General features: G+C 37.8%; 2 protein-coding genes across 2 annotated transcripts; both read left to right on the top strand.

The window, feature by feature from the left end:
• The first annotated feature begins 5,929 nt into the window (after positions 1–5,929).
• LOC137714349 (secreted RxLR effector protein 161-like) lies at positions 5,930–6,660 on the top strand. The gene is made up of 2 exons (XM_068453588.1): positions 5,930–6,353; positions 6,455–6,660. Exons 1-2 carry the CDS (start codon positions 5,930–5,932, stop codon positions 6,658–6,660), a joined length of 630 nt encoding a protein of 209 aa, XP_068309689.1.
• A 3,060-nt stretch (positions 6,661–9,720) lies between these two features.
• LOC137714348 (uncharacterized) lies at positions 9,721–10,035 on the top strand. The gene has a single exon (XM_068453587.1). The coding sequence runs from the start codon at positions 9,721–9,723 to the stop codon at positions 10,033–10,035; it is 315 nt and encodes a 104-aa protein (XP_068309688.1).
• The last annotated feature ends 10,981 nt before the right edge of the window (positions 10,036–21,016 follow it).

Here is a 21,016-nt window from a genome sequence, read left to right as displayed (position 1 = left end):
AGCTACTAAGATCATGTTAAGCGATGACATTGAACCTCGTTCCATTAATGAATCTTAACGCACAACTGATTGGTCAAACTGGAAATAAATAATCCAAGTCGAACTCGATTCTCTTGCGAAACACAAGGTGTTTGGGCCTATAGTTCCTAAACCATCACATGTGAAGCACTTTGGCTACATGTGAGTTTTCGTAAGGAATCGTAAGGAGAGGAATGAAATAGTGCAATATAAAGCACATCTTGTGGCGCAAGGCTTCTCAAAACGCCCTGAGATTGATTATAAAGGAACGTATTCTCCCGTAATGGATGTGATTATGGTCCGCTACCTTATCAGTTTGGTAGTTTTCAAAAAACTCGATATTCAGCTCATGGACATGGTAATTGCGTATCTCTATAAGGATCTTGATACGCAAATCTATAAAAAAGTTCCCGAATAATTTACATTGACTAGATCAAATAGTTCTAACCACGGAACACCCTTTCCATTCGACTAAGGTGTTCACTCTACGGATTGAAGCAATCCGAGCTAATGTGGTATAACCGTCTGAGTGAGTATTTGATAAGTCAGGAATATTTGGACAATGAACTATGCCCTTGCGTACTTATTAAGAAGTCACATTCTGGATTTGCAATCGTTGCAGTTTATGTCGATGGCATGAATCTCATTGGGACTTCTGAAGACCTTGAGAAAACTAATGATAGAATTTTTATCACCTGCAAAAATAGGGATAAAACTACTTAAAAATACTTGCAAGAGTACAAGGTACATAATCATAGTATAGTTGGCTCTAGTAAAGCCGTTCTCCACAGGGATTGAATGAATAATTTATGTCAAACCAAATCTTAGTTAAGTATTTAAAACAAAGTTTGAGAAAAGGTTGATTTTATGACCTAAAATAATAAAAACGAATTTAAATAAAAACAATTATAGAAATAAGAAAACAAAAGAAAACAGTTTTGAAAATCAATTTAAGCACTAGGGTTCCGCCGTCGCCTTAATAATCATATGTCGTTCTTCCAATTACTTATGACGTACACATTCATATTTTGAAGGTTAGGTTTTCCTAAAGTATGCTTTACTTGGTCCCTAATCTAGAACGTATATCAAACATGCAACCCGTCTGTTGTATTCAAATCAAATCTAAACATGCAAGACTCATTAAGTTTTATGAAAACCCCTTGAAAAATCATGCAACCCTTAAGACATGGTATTCATCTTAAGTGAAATTACACTTATTAACCACAAGAAGCCTTCGTCAATTTCAGGGACCGCCTTCGACCAAAATTGCATCAAATTACTTTTCTAAATATCCTAATGGTGATTAAGCATTAAGACAACTAGATAGTTTAAATACGGAGATTAATAATTCAAAACTTGCATGCATAATATCGTTAAAATTGAAAAGAAAGTACATATTCTTACTGTTAAAGGATAGTATATTTGGTTAAACATGATTGTAGGGAATGTAAATAGTCAATGATCTGGTTAGAGCTATCATAGGACCAGATTGCAATCAACTTGTAATTAGAGATTTGTTACCTAGAATAGGCTACATCTGATTGTATAAAGCTTGTATCCTTATATGAATGAATGACTGGAAAATAAACCATTCAGCGAACACTTCAAATTTTACATGGCATCAAAGCACCGATCCTGGTGACTCTAGGCGTTCATTCCACTTCCGCTACAAACATAACCCAAATTTTTTCCAACACACACAACCAACATAGGCGATGAAAATCCAGCAGAGATGGTGCCACATGCATCCGACCCTCTCATCCTACACCACTCAGATTCACCAAGTCTCGTCTTGGTTTCACAACTCCTCGACGGACACAACTACGGACAATGGAGTCGATCTATGCGCATCGCCGTCAATGCCAAGAACAAACTTGGGTTCATTGATGGATCCATCAAGTGCCCTGCAATTACGGACTCCAAATTTTCAATTTGGTAGAGATGCAACGACATGGTCTTGTCATGGATTTGGCAGTCTGTGCAAAGCAACATCATACGCAGCATACTCTATTGCAAAACTATATCCGCATCTTGGAAGGATCTTGAGGATCGATTCTCGCAAGGAAACGATTCCAGGATCTACCAAATTTGACAAGAAATCGTCGAACACCGACAAGGACAACTATCTGTTTCAGACTATTACACCCAGTTAAAGGCTCTCTGGGATGAATTGGCTTCGTATTATGAACCAATTACTTGCGATTGTGAGGGATCCAAGACTCGTGTAGCAAAGAAGGAAAAAGAGAAAGTCATGCAATTTTTAATGGGCTTGAACGAGACTTACTCAACCATACGAAGCTCCATCTTAATAATGAATTCGCTCCCCGATACCTGATGTGTCCACGGGTTGGTTCTGCAACACGAACGCCAAATAGATGTGGCAAATCATCGTGAACCTGCTGCCCACGCGATGCAAACACATCGGTCCACCACGCCAAAGGGATGGTCTGCACCTAGGAGTTCCAGTTCTCGCAAATCGTCCAAATGCAGCTACTGTGATGGCTCATATTTCGTAGAGCGCTGCTACTTTCTTATTGGATTTCCTGAAGGTCATAAATGGCATGGGAAACATGTGCTGCCCAGAAACAAACTCCCAAATCCAACAGCCCACAATGTTGAAGCACCCCAATCACAAGCCACGCATACCGACGCGACCAAGGCCACATCTTCCAACGGGCCAACATTCACAACCGAAGAGTACCATCAACTTCTTGCCTTGCTTCGATCTGGAAACGGTAAAATTCCTCCACTTGCGAATGCAACAGGTATTGTCACACCCACATGTAATATGACGGAACATGACTTGCATTCAACCCTTTACTGGATTATAGACAATGGGGCATCTGATCATATATCACATTCACCATTAACACATAATCAGATTGATGCTAAAAATGATTTTGTGGGATTACCAAATAGGGGAATGGCAGACATTAAGAGCATTGGATCCGTAAAACTATCACATAAGTTATTACTTGATGAAGTTCTTCATGTTCCAAAATTTCGTGTCAATTTATTGTATGTGGGTAAACTCACACGGGCTCTCCACTGTATCGTAATATTCTTTCTGGATTTTTGTGTCATACAGGACATGGATACGAAGAGGACGATTGGCCTGGGCAAGCAATTTAATGGGCTCTATTACCTTAACGCCAAGTCAAAATCCCCATCTTACCAACCATGTTAGCCGCACCACCAGTCTCTAGCATCAACGCTTGGGCCACCCCTCTACACACCCTTTACATTTTTTGTCAAAAACAATTCTAGAGATCATGTTCGATTCCAAACGTGTTTGTGAAGTTTGTCCTTTGGCAAAACAAACTCGATTGTCTTTTACTTCTAGTTCAATTCAATCCACTGCACTCTTCGACTTAATTCATTGTGACATTTGGGGGCCCCACAAAGTTCCCACATATTCCGGGACACGTTATTTTCTCACCATCGTGGATGATTTTACTCGTTTTACATGGGTGCACCTTATGCGTTTTAAATCCGATACACAAACACTATTGAAATCATTCTTCTTTTGGGTCAAGACTCAATTACACAAAAACATCAAAATTCTAAGCGCTGACAATGGTGGAGAGTTCCTCTCCATGCGCACTTTCTTAGACACCCATGACAACATTTTCCAGCATTCATGCGTTCACACCCCTCAACAAAACGGGGTTGTTGAATGTAAACATCGACATCTTTTGAACATTGGGCGTGCACTTCGGTTCCAAGCCAATTTACCACTAAAATTTTGGGGAGATAGTGTTCAAACCGCATGCTATCTCATTAACCGCATTCCCACACCCTTATTATTCCATAAATCTCCCTATGAAATTTTACATGGTCATTTGCCCAATTACTCTCACCTTCGCATGTTCGGATGTCTTTGTTATGTCACCAACCTTCACCCAAAACACAAGTTTGACCCTCGTTCTCGCCGTTGTCTTTTCCTTGGATATCCCCTTGGTCAGAAAGGTTATCGTGTTTATGACCTCGACACGCATCAAATCTCCACTTCCCGCGATGTCCACTTCCATGAAACAATTTTTCCCTTTTCCCAATCACCACCTGAACATGAGGATGACTCTCTCGTTCTTCCCCTTATTTCTCCGGACTCATTACCTACTCTACCTAGTCCACTCATTCCTGGCCCACTTCATCCTAGTCCAAATCCAGATGCCTTGACCCATAACACTACCCAACATCCCACTTTACCATCCCCAGTTTCCCAAACTCCAACACCTTCCCCATCCCTACCCGAGACCGTCCCAACCTCACCCACTCCAGCCACCCATTCTCTCACCTTACCTGTCCCCCCACCTGCACCGTCTCCACACCCTCCCATACCTAGACGACATCATCTTGACGCAGCACATAGACTTCTTCGATACCTTAAAAATGCCCTTGGACAAGGTTTGCTATTTTCTTCTCAAAGTAAGCTAAATTTGATTAGTTATTGTGATGCGGATTGGGCACATTGTCCGACTATTCGCCGTTCAGTTATAGGTTATTGCATTTTCCTGGGCAACTCACTCATATCTTGAAAGAGCAAGAAATAGGTCACGGTAGCACGATCATCTGCCGAAGTAAAGTACCATTCCATGGCTACACCTGGGAGTTCCAATTCCCGCAAATCGTCCAAATGCAGCTATTGTGATGGCTCACATTTCGTAGAGTGCTGCTACTTTCTTATTGGGTTTCCTGAATGTCATAAATGGCATGGGAAACATGTGCTGCCTAGAAACAAACGCCCAAATCTAACAGCCCACAATGTCGAAGCACCCCAATCACAAGCCACCCATACCGACGCGACCAAGGCCACATCTTCCAACGGGCCAACATTCATAACCGAAGAGTACCATCAACTTCTTGCCTTGCTTCGATCTGGAAACGGTAAAATTCCTCCACTTGCGAATGCAACAGGTATTGTTACACCCTGACACGACCCCCTGCCTATCTCAACGATTATGTGGCCCATCATGCTGTTTTGCTTGCACCTGGCGTCGCCTCTTCCTCTGTGTCCAGCACCCGTCATCCCCTCCACCGGTATGTCTCTTATGCCTCCTTTTCTCCTGCTCATTAGACCTTCATCCATAATGTTTCTTCTCAGATGGAACCCACATCCTATGACCAGGCCCGCCATGACCCTAATTGGGTCGCTGCCATGAACATTGAACTCCGAGCTCTCGAAGCCAATTAGACATGGAGCATGGTTTCTCTGCCTGCTGGTCATCGTGCCATTGGATGCAAGTGGGTTTTCAAAATAAAATACAATTCGGATGGTACAATTAAGCGGTACAAAGCCCGACTCGTTGCCAAGGGTTTTACTCAACGAGAGGGGATCGATTACAAAGAAACTTTTGCCCCTGTTGCTAAGCTGATCACTGTGCGAAGCTTATTGACTGTTGTTATCGTTCGTCATTGGCCCTTACATTAGATGGATGTGCAGAACGCTTTCCTTCACGGTGAACTCCATGAAGAGGTGTATATGGTGCCTCCACCTGGTTACCGTCGACAAAGGGAACGTGTTGTATGTCGACTCCAAAAGTCTTTGTACGGACTTAAGCAAGCGTCCCACAGTTGGTTTCAGAAATTTTCCTCTGCCATCCATGACATTGGATTCACACAATCTCGGGCGGATTATTCCTTGTTTACCAAGGTCTCTGGCAGCTCCATTACCATTATTTTATTATATGTTGATGACATGGTTATTACAGGAAATAATGATAAAGCAATCAATGATCTCAAGCAATTCGTTAGCCGCTGCTTCCGAATTAAAGACCTTGGACCCTTAAAGTACTTTCTCGGAGTTGAAGTTGCACGGTCCAAAGCTAGCATTACCATCAGTTAACACAAGTACACACTTGACATACTGGAAGAGGCGGGTTTACTTGGTGCGAAGCCATCAAAGGTCCCAATGGAACCTGATTTAGTGCTACTACCCACTGGTGGTGATCCTTTCAAAGATCCTACACAATACCAACAAATGATTGGGAAATTAATATACTTGACAATCACAAGACCGAAGATCACATATGCCGTCAACACCTTGAGTCAATTCATGCAGGAACCTAGACGACATCATCTTGACGCAGCACATAGACTTCTTCGATACCTTAAAAATGCCCCTGGACAAGGTTTGCTATTTTCTTTTCAAAGTAAGCTAAATTTGATTAGCTATTATGATGCGGATTGGGCACGTTGTCCGACTACTCACCGTTCAGTTACAGGTTATTGCATTTTCCTAGGCAACTCACTCATATCTTGGAAGAGCAAGAAACAGGTCACGGTAGCACGATCATCTGCCGAAGCAGAGTACCGTTCCATGGCTGCAGCAACTTGTGAACTCACGTGGTTGAGATACTTATTGAAGGATTTGCAAATAACCCATCCTAGTCTGGCGAAGCTGTTTTGTGATAATCAAGCTGTGTTACACATGCAGTGAATCCTGTGTTCCACGAGCGTACTAAACACATTGAGCTTGATTACCATACCATTCGTGAGAGGATTCAAAGAGGAGAAATCAAGACAGCCCAAGTGCACACTGGGGAACAAGTGGTTGACATGTTTACTAAGCCACTACGAACAACTGTTTTCCATTTGCTTCTCTGCAAGTTAGGCGTTCTTGACATCCACGCTCTAACTTGAGGGGGAATGTTAAAGGAAAGTATATTTGGTTAAACATGATTGTAGGGAATGTAAATAGCCAATGATCTGGTTAGAGCTATCATAGGACCAGATTGCAATCAACTTGTAATTAGAGATTTGTTACCTAGAATAGGCTGCATCTGATTGTATAAAGCTTGTATCCTTGTATGAATGAACGACTGGAAAATAAACCATTCAGCGAACACTTCAAATTTTACACTTACTAAGGCTCGTGGCCTTGCCCTACCAAAAAAAAAAAAAAAAAAAAAAAAAAGTTATACCCAATCATAAAACAAAAGGAATTTTATTGAAATAGAAAAAGGATAGAAAACACCTTGAAAATAAACTTGAATCGTCAAAAGCTCTCTAAGCCAAATTCTCCAAAGTCGTGCGGCTCTAACCCTAATGGCTAAATAGCCTTATATATACTAACACAAAATAAAATCCTTCCTAGAAAAAGGTCTTCTAAAAAGTAGGATTCAAAATTACTTAAGAGAAACTTGGAAATATAATAGAATAAGATGACTAGGAAATACATTCCCATCCTAACTTTGGGAAATTTGCCTAGCGACAAAGAATCTCGCGTTATCGGATCTTTAGGGCTCTAAAACAGGCGCAAAATGACTTGAATTAAAGCTTAGGATGTCTTGAACATAGTTACAGGCCTCAAATCCAAAAGGCATCATCTTGGACGCCAAAAAGCCCAAAGAAGCTCAAAACTTCAATTTGACAGCACTGCATGTTGTACCTTTGTTTCATCGCCATAAATAAACCGCTAGGTAGAAAAATCTGAAACTTTGACACAAACAAGCTGAAAGACTCACAAACATCTTCGAATTAGAGTCACTCCAAAATTCATCTGTTTGATCATTATTTGCTCAAGAAGAAGTCGAATATACTATATTGGAAATACAATTCAAAGTATCAAAATTCTACCAAAATAATTAATAAATTAACACTAAGATTAGAATTAAATATATAATATAATACTGACTAATCAACTACTAAACACTTGAAGTTAGAATTCAAGAAGAAACGTGTTTAAAAAACTCGATAATGTCTTGGCCTGAAGATCGAGCATCGTTTGGATGGAATCCTAGTACATCAGTCAAACTACACCCAGAAGATGTTGCATCATTTTAATGAGGATAAAGTAAAGCCTTTGAGCACTCATATGGTCGTTTGATCGCTAGATGCTAAACAAGATCTTTTCCATCCTAAGGAGGATGAAGAAGAGATTTTGGAACTCGAAGTTCCATATCTAATTGCGATAGTCGCTTTATTGTACTTAACTTAGTGCAATAGACCCGACATCTCCTTTGCTGTCAATCTTTTGGCAAGATACAGTAATTTGCCCACACGCAGTTACTGGACAAATGTTAAAGACATCTTCCATTACCTCAAAGGTACGATGGATTTGGATTTGTTCTCACATCAGCAACAAGAGCAGTATAAGATTGAAGTTAAACAAATCCGTTCTCAAGACAACCTGGCCGACCTCTTCACCAAATCTTTGTTGAATATGACATTTCAGAAGCTTGTTCAAGGAATTGGCATGCATAAACTTTTAGAGTTGTACCATTGTTAGCTTTCTTTGGAATCATGTCAAATTCAGGAAGACCATACTCACTTGATCTTAATGTACTCTTTTTCCCTATGATTACGAGCATTGATCCCTTTGGGTTTTTGCTACCTAACAAAGTTTTAACGATGTACCCATCATAGGTTGGTCATATCCGAGATATACGTCCCGTAGACATTTAATTTGGCTTGACAGTTTCTCACGCACTTTCCTTAGACTATGGGTTTTTGTCCCGTCTTGGGTTTTACCATAGCCATTGGGTTTTCGTGAGATTTAGTTCCATATGCATGTTTCTTTGTCTAAGACTAGCGTGTTTCCAGATCAGTAATTCCTACTAAGATTGTATTTACTTGGAGGACAAGTAATTTCTCTCCTTTATACTACTATAAATAAATGCACTGCGCTTGGGGATAACAACATCTCATAAACACGGAGAAATCTCTACACTTTCTCCACTCTTTCTCTCCTTACTGCACCCTCAATTCCTTGTCAGTTAATATAGGCCACAACACTTTTCAAATTGAATAGTATTCACATTTTCTTCCCATATATAAAAAGTACTTGAATTTTTATCCCCAAATCTGCTTTATTCGGGCAGATATCAGATTTAATGGGTTGAACTGTCATCCCTAAATAGGACTTAACTAAAACAAACCTTATAGATTGAATTTTTATGCTACACATTCTATGGATAGTTTCTACCAGCTGTTGTTTTCAAATTGGTTGAAAACAAATACTTCAGTTCTCTTTTTAATTGGTTAACAATTATATTAATTGCATAGACATAATAATCTTTTTATTTAATTTGTTTCAATTGCCATGATTGTACAACGAGTTTTAAGACCATCTCCAACCGAAGGAGGGCCAGAGGGCTCGTTTTAGCCTTCTGGCCCTCCAAGAAATTAATATTTTAATGAATAGTGCATGGCCATATTTCTTACCATCTCTAACCGAGCGCCATAGGGCTTGTTTTAGCCCTATCACAAAAAACGGTCTCCAACCGAGGGCCAAACATAATTTATTATTTAAATTTAAAAACTACAACTTATATTTAAAAACTACAACTTAAATTTAAAAACTACAAATTAAATTTAAAAACTACAATAACTTAAATTTATAGGAAAAAAAATGAGAATTTGCCGTTAGATTTGAATTTTTCTTGGCTATAAATAGCGCGGATATTGGGCTATAATTCACACACCTTTGAATTCAATCTCTTTCAATTCAAGTTTACAATGAATTCCAACTTTGGATCCTATTCAAATTCCAGTTGGGGGTCCTCATCCAATTCCGAATTGGAAGAAAAATGGGCGCAGATGAGACGAGAAGATGAGGAGTCTAATGAAGAAGATGAAGCATGGCACAACACACAATATGTGGCAGCCATGGCTGTGACCATGGCGTGTCAGCCAACTGACGAACAACCTCAATGAGGTGGCTCTGTTACTGGTTGCTCTTATAAGCCACGAAATAGAGCGATGACGCATGCCAATCTAATAAACAACTATTTCAACCCTAACTCGGTGTACACAGAAGATGATTTCAAACGTCGCTTCCGGATAAGGCGTCATGTATTTGAGCGTTTACTTCATGATGTTCAACAGGTCAATCCATACTTTCAACAGAAGCTGGACAGAGCGGGTCACCCTGGTTTTTCACCTCATCAGAAAGTTATTGTTGCACTACGAATGATGGCCTATGGATTCCCAACTGATTCGATGGATGAAACCTATGGTATGTCTGAGTCTACATGCCTCGATATTTTTGCTGAATTCTGTAACACAGTTGTTTAGCTTTATAAAGAGAAATACCGTCGCGAGTTAAATTATGAAGATCTGGATCGGCTCATTCGCAAAGCTGAAGACCGTGGGTTTCCGAGCATGATAGGGTTATTAGACTGCATGCATTGGAATTGGAAGAACTGTCTCATCGGATGGCAAATAGGCTTTAGTGGAAGGTCGAGAAAGCCAACTATTATGTTAGAGGCGGTTGCCTCGTATGACACATGGATCTAGCATGCTTTCTTTGGAGTCCCTCGATCCCAAAATGACAGTACAGTTATTAGGCGTTCACCCCTTTTCAATAACCTGGCGGAAGGTAAATCACCTCAACTCAACTACTACATCAACGACTGTCAGTATAATATGAGGTATTACTTAGCACATGGCTTCTACCCAAAGTGGGTGACACTTGTCTAAGAAATTCCAAACCCTAAAAATGATGCCAATAAGTGTTTTACCTTACACCAAGAGGCATACCTGAAAGATGTTGAGAGAGCTTTCAGTATTTTACAAGCATGGTGGAAGATCATCAAGGAACCGGCAAGATGGTGGAGTCGATAAAATTTGTACTCTATCATGATGTCTTGCATCATATTACACAACATGATTATGGAGGATGAGCGAGATGAGTATATTGATGGAGAGCTTGATGACGACTAAGAGGATCCAAATAGGTCAAGAATGGCATGTGCAAAAATATATGATGAGCCTAATTTGCCTTTGAATCCAATAACTGATAGTATCTCTTTAAATGAGTACATGAGGCGTTATAGGATGATATGTTCCCATGCCACAACCAAGTACCTACGAGAGGATCTTGTTGCACATCTTTGGGCCAAAAGAAGCATGAAGTAGGTGTTTAAGTTTTATGTTGTTAAATGTTTTTAAAAATGTTGTTTAAGTTTCTTGTTATTAAATAATTTTTTATGTTGTTTAATGTTATTTAATGTTGTTTCATATTGTTTAATGTTGTTTCATGTTACTTAATTTAATTTAATGTTGTTTAATGGCTTAGGAAGTTATAGGAAAAAAAATATCAAATTCAAAAAAAAAATTGTAAAACAAAAAAAACTGTAAAAAAAATCAAAATCAATATCAAAATAAAAAATAACAGCTAGTTGACGTCAGCTAAGTAGCTGTTGCAATTTGAATTCTGGCATGGCCCAGGTCCGGTTGGCTAGCTCATTTGGGCCACTTGGTTGGCCATTTGGCCCTTTTTTGTCCAGTGGGGCCCACGAGCCCCTTGGCTTGGCCCTCGGTTGGAAACAGTTTTCAGGCTATTTTCTGCCCTTTGACCCTCTGGACCTTTCAGTTGGAGATGGCCTAAGGACTTAGTCTCTAGTATTTGTACTGACAACCATGAGTTTTTTTCAATACACATGATCATCATCTCTATTCTCTAATCGAGTGTGTATTCTCTATATTATTGTCTTGCAATTTCATTTTTTTTAGGGAAAGATTCAAGTTGTTCATTCGACTTGAGTATTGTGAGTATACGCTTACAAAAGTCAATAGGTTGTTGTATCCTGGAGGGTAGGGCGTCGTAAACTACTACATCGATGGGTAAAATCTACTTTTAAGGACAGTGACTTACATGTCTCAACCTAATTTTTGTTCATGTTCAAAGAAGCATAAGCCAGTTCGTGCGAACAACTGTCTACCAACGACTAACTCCCACATCCAACGAAGCATTATAATCTCTGCTACACTTATTTTTTGCACATGTTAATGCTTGACCTTCTAACATTTTGTGTCATAAAATATTGCTAGGGCTTATCACCGTCTCACAAAATTTAAACTAATTATATCATATAGACATTTTCTAAAGAAGCATCTAGTGACTCTAGTCCCATCAAGTTTCTAAGAGCAATTGAAATTTTTATAAGAATGCAACTAATAAAAGAAAAACTTCCAGCAAAATAGTAAAAGTGTTTCTGAGCTCCTCTTATCTTCTCGAGCTCAATAAATGCGTGTTGGTAATCATAAAATGGAAGGGCATTATTCACTCACTCCTGAGCGCCACTTATCAGTGGAGGGGCATTATGCTCTCACTCCTGATCTCCACTTAATCAATAAAATTTTTAGTATGCTCAAAACACGATACGTTACGTTAAATGTCATTATATAATTTTATATTATTCTAAAATCTTTTAAATTATATAATAGCATGTAATATACTATTCTAAACAGACACATTGAAAATTTTCTTTCACATATTCCTTGACTCTCACTCTCTCAAACATGACACTAGTAGAAAAACATGTTTGTGCGACGGAGCAAATTTCGTGGCGCAAAGTATGTTTGCGCGACGCAAAACACAAGACTTCACGCAAACGACCTTTGCGCGATGAAGGTTGGCGTCGTGCAATACAACTTTAAGCAAGGTAGGTGCAACTGCATTGCGCAAAGCTATTTTGCACGACGCAATACCTATGTCGTGCAAAGTTTTTTTTTTTTTTTTCGCTTTTGCTTTTCTTTTGGGGTTCTTGCATTGCCTTTTTCTTTTGTGGTATCCACTTGTGTAAATGTTTTAAAATGACGATTGAATTAGTTCATTGTATTCATATAGGTTTAAAGAGTGTAGCTATAAAAAATCATCAAAATTAGAGTTAAAAAAATCGTTAAATCATGATTTTCATTTATAGCTGTCGAAAAGGTTTGTCCCGTTACATAATCTTTGAATGTTTGTTTTTTGCGATTTGTGGCGTATGCGATCTCGAAGCATACACAAACAAGTTTGATGGTTGGATCGTTGAAACTAGTTTCGTACAATGCGTTTCCCATCAAAACAATAGATTCACTAACACTTGGAGTTTATTTATACTTTCAATAAGCATAACATAAGATTTTATGGTATCCAATTGTGTAAACATTTTAAATTGACGATCGAATTAGTTTATTGTATTCATATAGGATCAAGGAGTGTAGCTGTAAAAAATCATCAAAATTGAAGTTACAATAACCGTTAAACTCTGATTTTTCATTTATAACCGTCGAACAGTTTTGTCCGATTACTAGATTTTTAAATGTTTATTTTTTGTGATTTTTGGCATATGCGATCTTTAAGTATATACAAACAAGTTTGACGGTTGGATTATTGAAACTAATTTTGTACAATGCATTTCCCATGAAGTTCAATGGTATATGTATTTACTAAGTAGATTTTAATTTAGTTATTTTGTACTCATAAGCAAAAAGGGCAAAAAAACAAAAAAAAAAAAAAAAAAAAGACTTTGCACGACACAGGTGTACCTACATTGTGCTAAGTCTTTTATTTATCTATTTTTTTTGCCCTTTTCCTTTTCTTTTGGGGTTCTTGCATTGCCTTTTTCTTTTGTGGTATCCACTTGTGTAAATGTTTTAAATAGACAATCAAATTAGTTCATTGTATTAATATAAGGTTAAAGAGTGTAGCTATAAAAAATCATCAAAATCGGAGTTAAAATAACCGTTAAATCGTGATTTTTCTTTTATAGCCGTCGAAAAGATTTGTCCTGTTACATAATCTTTGAATGTTTATTTTTTCCGATTTTTGGCATATGCGATCTCAAAGCATATACAAACAAGTTTGACGGTTGGATCGTTCAAACTAGTTTCGTACAATGCGTTTCCCATCGAAAGGATAGATTCACTAACACTTGGAATTTATTAATACTTACATCAAGTATAACATAAGATTTTGTGGTATCCACTTGTGTAAATATTTTAAATTGACAATTGAATCAGTTCGTTGTATTCGTATAGGGTTAAAGAGTGTAGTTGTAAAAAATCATCACAATCAGAGTTAAAATAACCGTTAAATCGTGATTTTTCGTTTATAGCCGTCGAAAATGTTTGTCCTATTACTTGATATCTGAATGTTTATTTTTTGTGATTTTTGGCGTATGTGATCTTGAAACATATACAAACAAGTTTGACAGTTGGATCTTTGAAATGAGTTTCGTACAATGCGTTTCCCATCAAGTTTAATGGTGTGTGTGTGTATATATATATTTACTAAGTATATTTTAATTTATTTATTTTGTATTTATAACACTTAAGAAATTGAATGATATATATGTAAAAAAAAATTATTGTGTGTTTTTCTCAGAAAAATATATTATTGTGGGGTTTTTGTAAAAAAAAAAAAAAAAAATTGAATTTGAAAGGAGGAAAGTCACATTTTCAGCAATTCTTATAATAATTTAAAAAAAAAAAACCTTACACGCATTTTAATGTGATCATCGCACAAAACCACTTTGCGCGACGTCAAATTGTATACCTATGTCACGCCAGTTGTGATAATTTTGGCGGTGCAATAGTGAAAAATAGGCGGTTTTTTTCAATTTTCCAATTCTTTCCTGTACACCTCCAAATCTTGAACCCCAAAGCTTTCTTCCCGCAGACCTCTAACTCTTTCTTTCTTCCTTCTCGCTCATCTCTCCCTCTCTCTTTCCCGTGAACCCTAAATCTTGAACCCAGATCACCACGCGAATCTCTCCCTCTCATTCTAAACGACGGGCCACCACGCTCTCCAAGTCGACGCAAATTAAGTCCCCAAATCAAGGTAAGGGTTTCTAATTTTCGATGAGTTTTTGTTATTTAGGGTTTAGGCTCAAATTGCATGTTGATTTCTGAGTACTTTGTCGAAATCTTCAGATAAAATTGGATGTTGGTTTTGGTTTAAGGTCAAATTGCTTTTTTTTGTGATGTGATTCGAGTTGATTGTCTGAAGTGTTTGCAATTTTGTTGATTTGTATGTGTGTTTTGTGTATGAACATGGAGGAAAATGCTAACAATTTATGGGCATATTATTTCTGGGCACTGTTCAATTATTTATGGGCATCCATGTTCAATAGCATCATCCCTTTTGTTCGTTTGGGACCATGACATTAATGCCCTCGTCCATCCACCCTCAGTGTTTTGTAGTTGCATGAGTTGAGCTCCTTGGACTGGTATCAATTTGTTTCCAGGTACAAGAAAAACTTGACAAGATTGGCATATGAACTACATTTTGAATGTGCATCCTGGGTGGGGACTTGTAGAATCTATGATTAACGATTGTGATTTGATTACGATGAGAATATTGAGTAAAATAATTTCATTGTCGATTTCAATAACTGAAGTAGTTAAGAGTATTTATTCTCGATTTTAATGTCCTGTTTGATTATTTTCACTCTAGGACTTAGCTAGGATGATACCCGTTTTTTCTTCACTGTTTTTGTAGGTTCGCAGCAAACTTAAAACTCAAGTGATTAAGAACAATTATTTCTGCATTTAAGACTTTAGGTTTGATTATGTCTTTCCATTGTCGCTTGTATAGAAAAAGATACTCAACATCTAAACTTCTAGTGATGGGATGGTTGGGATGATAGTATGTATTGAAGGTGGGGGTTTCTAGTTTGGACCCTCAACAAATTACAAAGAAAGAAACTCTCCCTATAGATCTGCCATTGGCATCTTCTTGATAATTTACAGACTCCTTTCAGTAAAAAACTAATAATTTCTTAATAAGATGTAAGTTTGTTAAGAATATTGGTGCTTGTCAAGTTGATAAGTAGTAGATAACTACTTATGTTGTTGTCTAGTCACAATCCTAGAGCAAATGACAGAGAAACAAACTGGGAAGTGAGTGAGAGTGTAAACTAACTGAGTGAGTTGGGCACAGTTATTGAATAAGATTACATTAACTTTTCTCTGGTATGTGAGGTCTATGAAAAAATAATTGCATATTTTTTGTAATTGCTTCGTTGAATACGAGGTCATTGCTTGGAAACGAAAACGCCAAAGTAAATTAAAGAAGAAACTTAAACAAGATTAATGATTAATAGTTCAATGGAGCATTTTAGGTACTTCATAGTAAAACCTGTGTAGGAAATGTGGATAAATCGCCCTGAATTATGGAGGACCCAGAGATCTCTGCAATTGTTTGGCTTAAAGAGAATTTCATGAATTTGAATATTAAAATAAAAGTTGTTTTCTAGGAATGATGATTTATGGTTCCTAGTTTGGTATTAGCATTTGTTGTTTGGACATAGGTATGGTTTTTGTGTGTTAGTAGTGTATAATAACCTGAACAAGAAGTATGGGTCTGGCGGCAGTGGTTAATGATGCTATGTTGACAAAATCATTAGTTATTGTGTGAGCACCAACTCTAGTTGAAGAATTTGGATAAAGGAAGTGCTTTTATGTTTCCAAATGTTTGTATGGATCTGTTATTAGAAAGTCATAGTTACAGGGATGAAGAATTTTGAGTTATGTGTGGTTGTTATTTGGTTGACCTCTGAATGGAAGTCCTTTTACGTTTTTAAATGTCCTTTTGTTGAGAAAAAAAAAAACTAGTAAGTGTAGACGGATATCACTGCAGTTATTATTGGAACGTAGATTTCTAAAGGATAAACTAGAAGAGTCTCATTTTTTGAGAAACTAACTTTGACTGCCTCTGTTTGCAAAGGATTATGGATTTGGTTATTTGTTTTGTTTAGTCGTTTCGATTAGTAATTGTTGTGATTAAACACGGCAGAGGTCGATACATTGAAGGAGGAAGTGACAACCTTAAAGGGTCAGCTTGTGATCTAGGAAGAGTAGATGAGGGCCCAGGGCGAGTAAATGAGGGCACATCTGAGGGCCCAGGTGAGGAGATGAGGACCTATGCCGTGATGGTGAGAGACCTTGTACAAGCCATATATATGTCCGGCCTCCAAATCTCGCTACCAGCACCTCATCTTGTTTCACCTTCGACCTCAGAGCCACCTTGCCTTGCCGATACCCAATAGCCAGATGTATTAAACCTAGTTCACTTTTAGTTTTTTCTTTTTTGTTTGGACATCTTGTATGTACATTTTCATATATTTTATAATTAAATACTTTTGCATGGTTAATTAATTATTCTTTAGAATTTAATTACTGTTGTAAATCAACGGTGTGTGCAGTGGAATAAATAAAATAAGACACAAAATTTACGAGATTCTTCTATAGTCAGTGTGATTGGAGTACCTTTTCCTCTTTTCTCTTTGTTCCTCTGTCATGAACTTGTCTCTTTGATGTTGTGTGGAGTTTGTATTTATATAGAAAAAAAGAGTCGTATAAGGCAAGCTTCGGCAAACAATGGAAGGGCCCATTATTTAATTCTTTGAGTAGATGTCCACTGTTCTACAACATTCCCCCTTGGATGGCCATAGGTTTTCGATTGACTCGTTAAAATCTTGATTTGTTTTTGGATGCTCCCTCTGATGAGTATCTCCCCCTGATTTCAAATAATTTAGGCTGATAGTTGATCATTCTGCTTCAGTCTCTTAGCAAGAAGAGTTTCCGAAATAGGTGTTTTACTTGTTAATTTTCCATATGCTTGTTTTTGAACTGGGCTGGAGGGTCTTCTGCTAGACTTCCTCCAAAGATTTGAATTTACTCCTTTTATCTACAGCTGAATTTGATTCAAGGGTGATGGACACTTGATCTTGAATTGGACTTGTGATTTCTTCAAGGGCCTTGGGACTTGTTCTTGAATGAAATGGGACCATAAGTGGCTTCGTGCGACAAGTGATCTTCGGCTTTGTCAGGAATGAATCGACACACGTTTTGTTGTGCTTGTCTCCACATGCTTCAATGTGTCATTTTCACTTGCCTTATCTATTCCCTTTACATAAGTGGTATTTCATATGCAGGTGTGACATCTTCTCTTGCAATATTTGTCCCTTGATGCAGGAGTGGAATGCAACCCTTTCATTTGAATGGTCCTTTAGAACATCACTTCTCAGCGACTTATCATGCCTGGTAGCTTTAGTGTAAATAGGCAACATCATATCAACAGTTGAAAATGAGTACTCGAGGGCAATGAAAGGTAATCAACGAGGCAAAGGTTCCGGGCAATCAGTTCCAGATCGGGGCTTGATTCTATGTGGCAACTGATTGCTCTTTTTCACCTTATCCTGCATATGAGAACAAGGACAAAGGAAAGGATAGGAAGATTGCATGATATGAGATACTCTTGCTATGGGTGTGACTTGTTTGAAGAGGTATTCTTAGAGAGGAAGAAAACTAAGTATTTCGAGATGCAATCTAGGAGATGAGGAAAAGTTGGGTATTCATGCAGGTCTGCCTTGTTATGGAGAACAGACATATATAGAGATTTCCCAATAGCAAGTAGTAGTGTTGTGCCTTTACTCTTGTCAGCAACTGTGATGTAATTAGAACAGTAAGATTTACGTGTTTTCAACTTTATCAGAAATCTTTGACAAAGTTGCACGTGATATCTGAAAAACTGAGATTGCGTATGAGAAATGTTGATGAACTTTGATCCAGGAAATCCAGCTTTTGAAATTCGGAAAGCGGTGCCTTTTCAATCTCCGAACAAGTGGCTTTGTTGCCTCTTCTTTTTATAGAGGCATCAATTGTGCTCAAAATGTTTGCTTGGAAAACTACTGCATGTAGAATTTTCCCCTTTTTGCACTTTTGAGATTTTATCTAACATCATTTTTCCTTCATCATTTCTGAAAATGGCTTGCCCATCTAACCTTTGTTTAGATTTGAGTCTCGGGAGGGATACCGACGAGTCGAGCCAGGAAAATATATGGCGCTCGTCCTTCTCATCTTCTAATGGCCCTCTTACAGTTAGAGACTCTGTGATGAGGAAGAACATAACCGCTACCATGGTAGCTAGGAATCATCTCACTCCAAAGGATAATAGAATCATTTCAAAACGGTCTGATGAATCGGCCGTTCAAGACTTATTAGCTCTCAGTGTTCAGTGTGCTGCCTCTGTTTGCAATATGGGCCTACGCCTACTTGCTCGAACTCCCCAAGTTGAATCGTTGATAACTGAGGTGGTAAGTCTTAAACAAGAGATCAAAGGGCTTAAGCACGAGAATAAAGTGTTACATATGCTTACAAATAATTACTCAACGAGCATGAAAAGAAAGGTTGACCAGCTGCTGGAATCCGAAAGTCGGACTCAAAGTGACAATCAGAGGTTCAAGGCTTTATGCCAATGACACCTATTGCCTTCGTCATTTGGAGTTTTACCAAGTATAGAGGCTTCAAATAATCAACCTCCGGTGCCTCCCTTTTTTGAGGTACTTCCGAGTACTGAGGCATCACCTGAGCAACCTTTGTGAAGGCTCCATCCTGTTTGTTTTAACTCATGTGTATGTACATGTCTGTAATTTCTTTGAGATATCAATCGATAAGCTTTATTTCATTCAATGTATTGTGCTAAATACAATAAAGCATATACTTCACTAAGATGTGGTACTTCTGGACCAAATATAAATTTATCTTTACCTTATCGAAGATAAATGATCATTCTTAGTGTCTAAATCATTTGAGTATTCAACTCATAATCTTCAATCCATATGATTCTTTAATATCATAAACATCATGGATAATATTCGTGTTGGCATATTGTTCGATCTGCAGTTCGAGACAATATTCCTTTCAACACTTTATAATCTTTCTAGACTCTTCAGGAGTCCCAATCTAATGTCATTGACTCTTGCAAGAGATTTTAGCATGTTGCCACAATATCATAGTGATAGTACTCACTAAGGCAATTTATACCATCCATTGGTATTGAGTACATATTTTATGTTTTACCTTTTCAGGGCTTTCTTCAACCAATATGAATCCTTCAAGGATTTTCTACACTTCATGACACATTTTCCTTTGGAATTTATACAGAGCAATTTGTTCCCATGTATTCTTGAGGGATTTACTTATGGAGATATGAAGTGGGTGACGTACAACCTTTCATATATAATTCTCCATTCATATGAATTCCTTTACAACCTTGTGTCATATCATGTAGTGTATTTCACGATATTACAAATGCACCTATGTAACCTTCTAGGTTCAACATCTTTTGGCTATTTGTATTGTATTCAAGTATATAGGTCTATTGCATGCGCATGCATAAAAGCTTTTCATTGCTTTGGATATCCATTGCCTCTTCAAGGGCATTACACTATCTCTTCTTGGATAGTCATAATTTAGAGAATGTGGATCATAATCTCTTCTTGAGTGTTATAGAACTTGGATTGTAAGCTCCACTTCCGGGAGTTGAGTCATTGGAACTTATATTTCTACCATGCTTCATGCATGAGACACCAACATTCCCATGTCTGCGAATTGTCCTTTCTGGGACGTGTATCCATCCGGCGACTTTCATGCTTCTGGTATGCAATAGTTATGCTTCGGGATGCAATAGTTCAATTATGTCATATTCTTCTTCTTTCGAAAGACTGAACCTTTTGAGTCTAAGGGTCTGCCACACTTCAGGCATGCAACAGATAAATCATTTACTGCCTCATTATATTGTCCAACTGGGCCATCAATTCTTGTAGGCACATTTGAAGCAAGTATACGTGATTTCATCACTTTCGTTGCATCATTAAATGCATCTGACATTTGATTAACACATCATTCAGTTATTCTTACTTCATTTTCATATTGATTGCTTTGTGAATCAATATAAGACAAATTCTGTTTGTTCTTCTGGAACGGTCTTTTCTCATCATTCTTCTGGAATGATATTTTATCATCGTTCTTCTGTAACGATGTTATTTTCTCCTCGTAACGGCGAGAAAATTGTATTATCAAAATGATTGTCCGCAAACCACGTTGTAAACATATCCCCAGTCAAGGGTTCAAAATATTGAATGATAGATGATGAATCAAATCCAACATAAATTCCTAGTCTGTGATGATGCCTCATTTTAGTATATTGTGGCAATGCAATAGGCACATAGATAACACAACCAAAAACTCGTAAATGTGTAATGTTTGGCTTGTGTAGCAGAGCGCAGGTAATCAATTTTATCCGCTTAATAAATACTTCTACTAAACCATTTTGAGTATGGATATAAGGAACTTCTGGTGTGGACTGAGACTTTTCTGGCCTTTATTACTGTTAAGTTGAGGCACTGCGGCACTTCAAACTTACTGTACTCATTAAAGAACTTCATGTCCTGATCTGAGGATCAAGGGACTTCATGCCTAATCTTTTTGTATGATGGAACTT

Source organism: Pyrus communis, chromosome 14, assembly GCF_963583255.1.
Source record: "Pyrus communis chromosome 14, drPyrComm1.1, whole genome shotgun sequence".
Taxonomy (NCBI): Eukaryota; Viridiplantae; Streptophyta; class Magnoliopsida; order Rosales; family Rosaceae; genus Pyrus; species Pyrus communis.
The sequence above is the reverse complement of the archived record's forward strand: the minus strand, read 5'-3'. Positions and strand labels throughout refer to the sequence as shown.

Coding starts and splice junctions, on each gene's coding strand:
- LOC137714349 (XM_068453588.1), top strand. CDS start 5,930: ATGGAACCTGATTTAGTGCTACTACCCACTGGTGGTGATCCTTTCAAA. Junction 6,354..6,454: donor TTCCATGGCTGCAGCAACTT/GTGAACTCACGT, acceptor TTACACATGCAG/TGAATCCTGTGTTCCACGAG.
- LOC137714348 (XM_068453587.1), top strand. CDS start 9,721: ATGACGCATGCCAATCTAATAAACAACTATTTCAACCCTAACTCGGTG.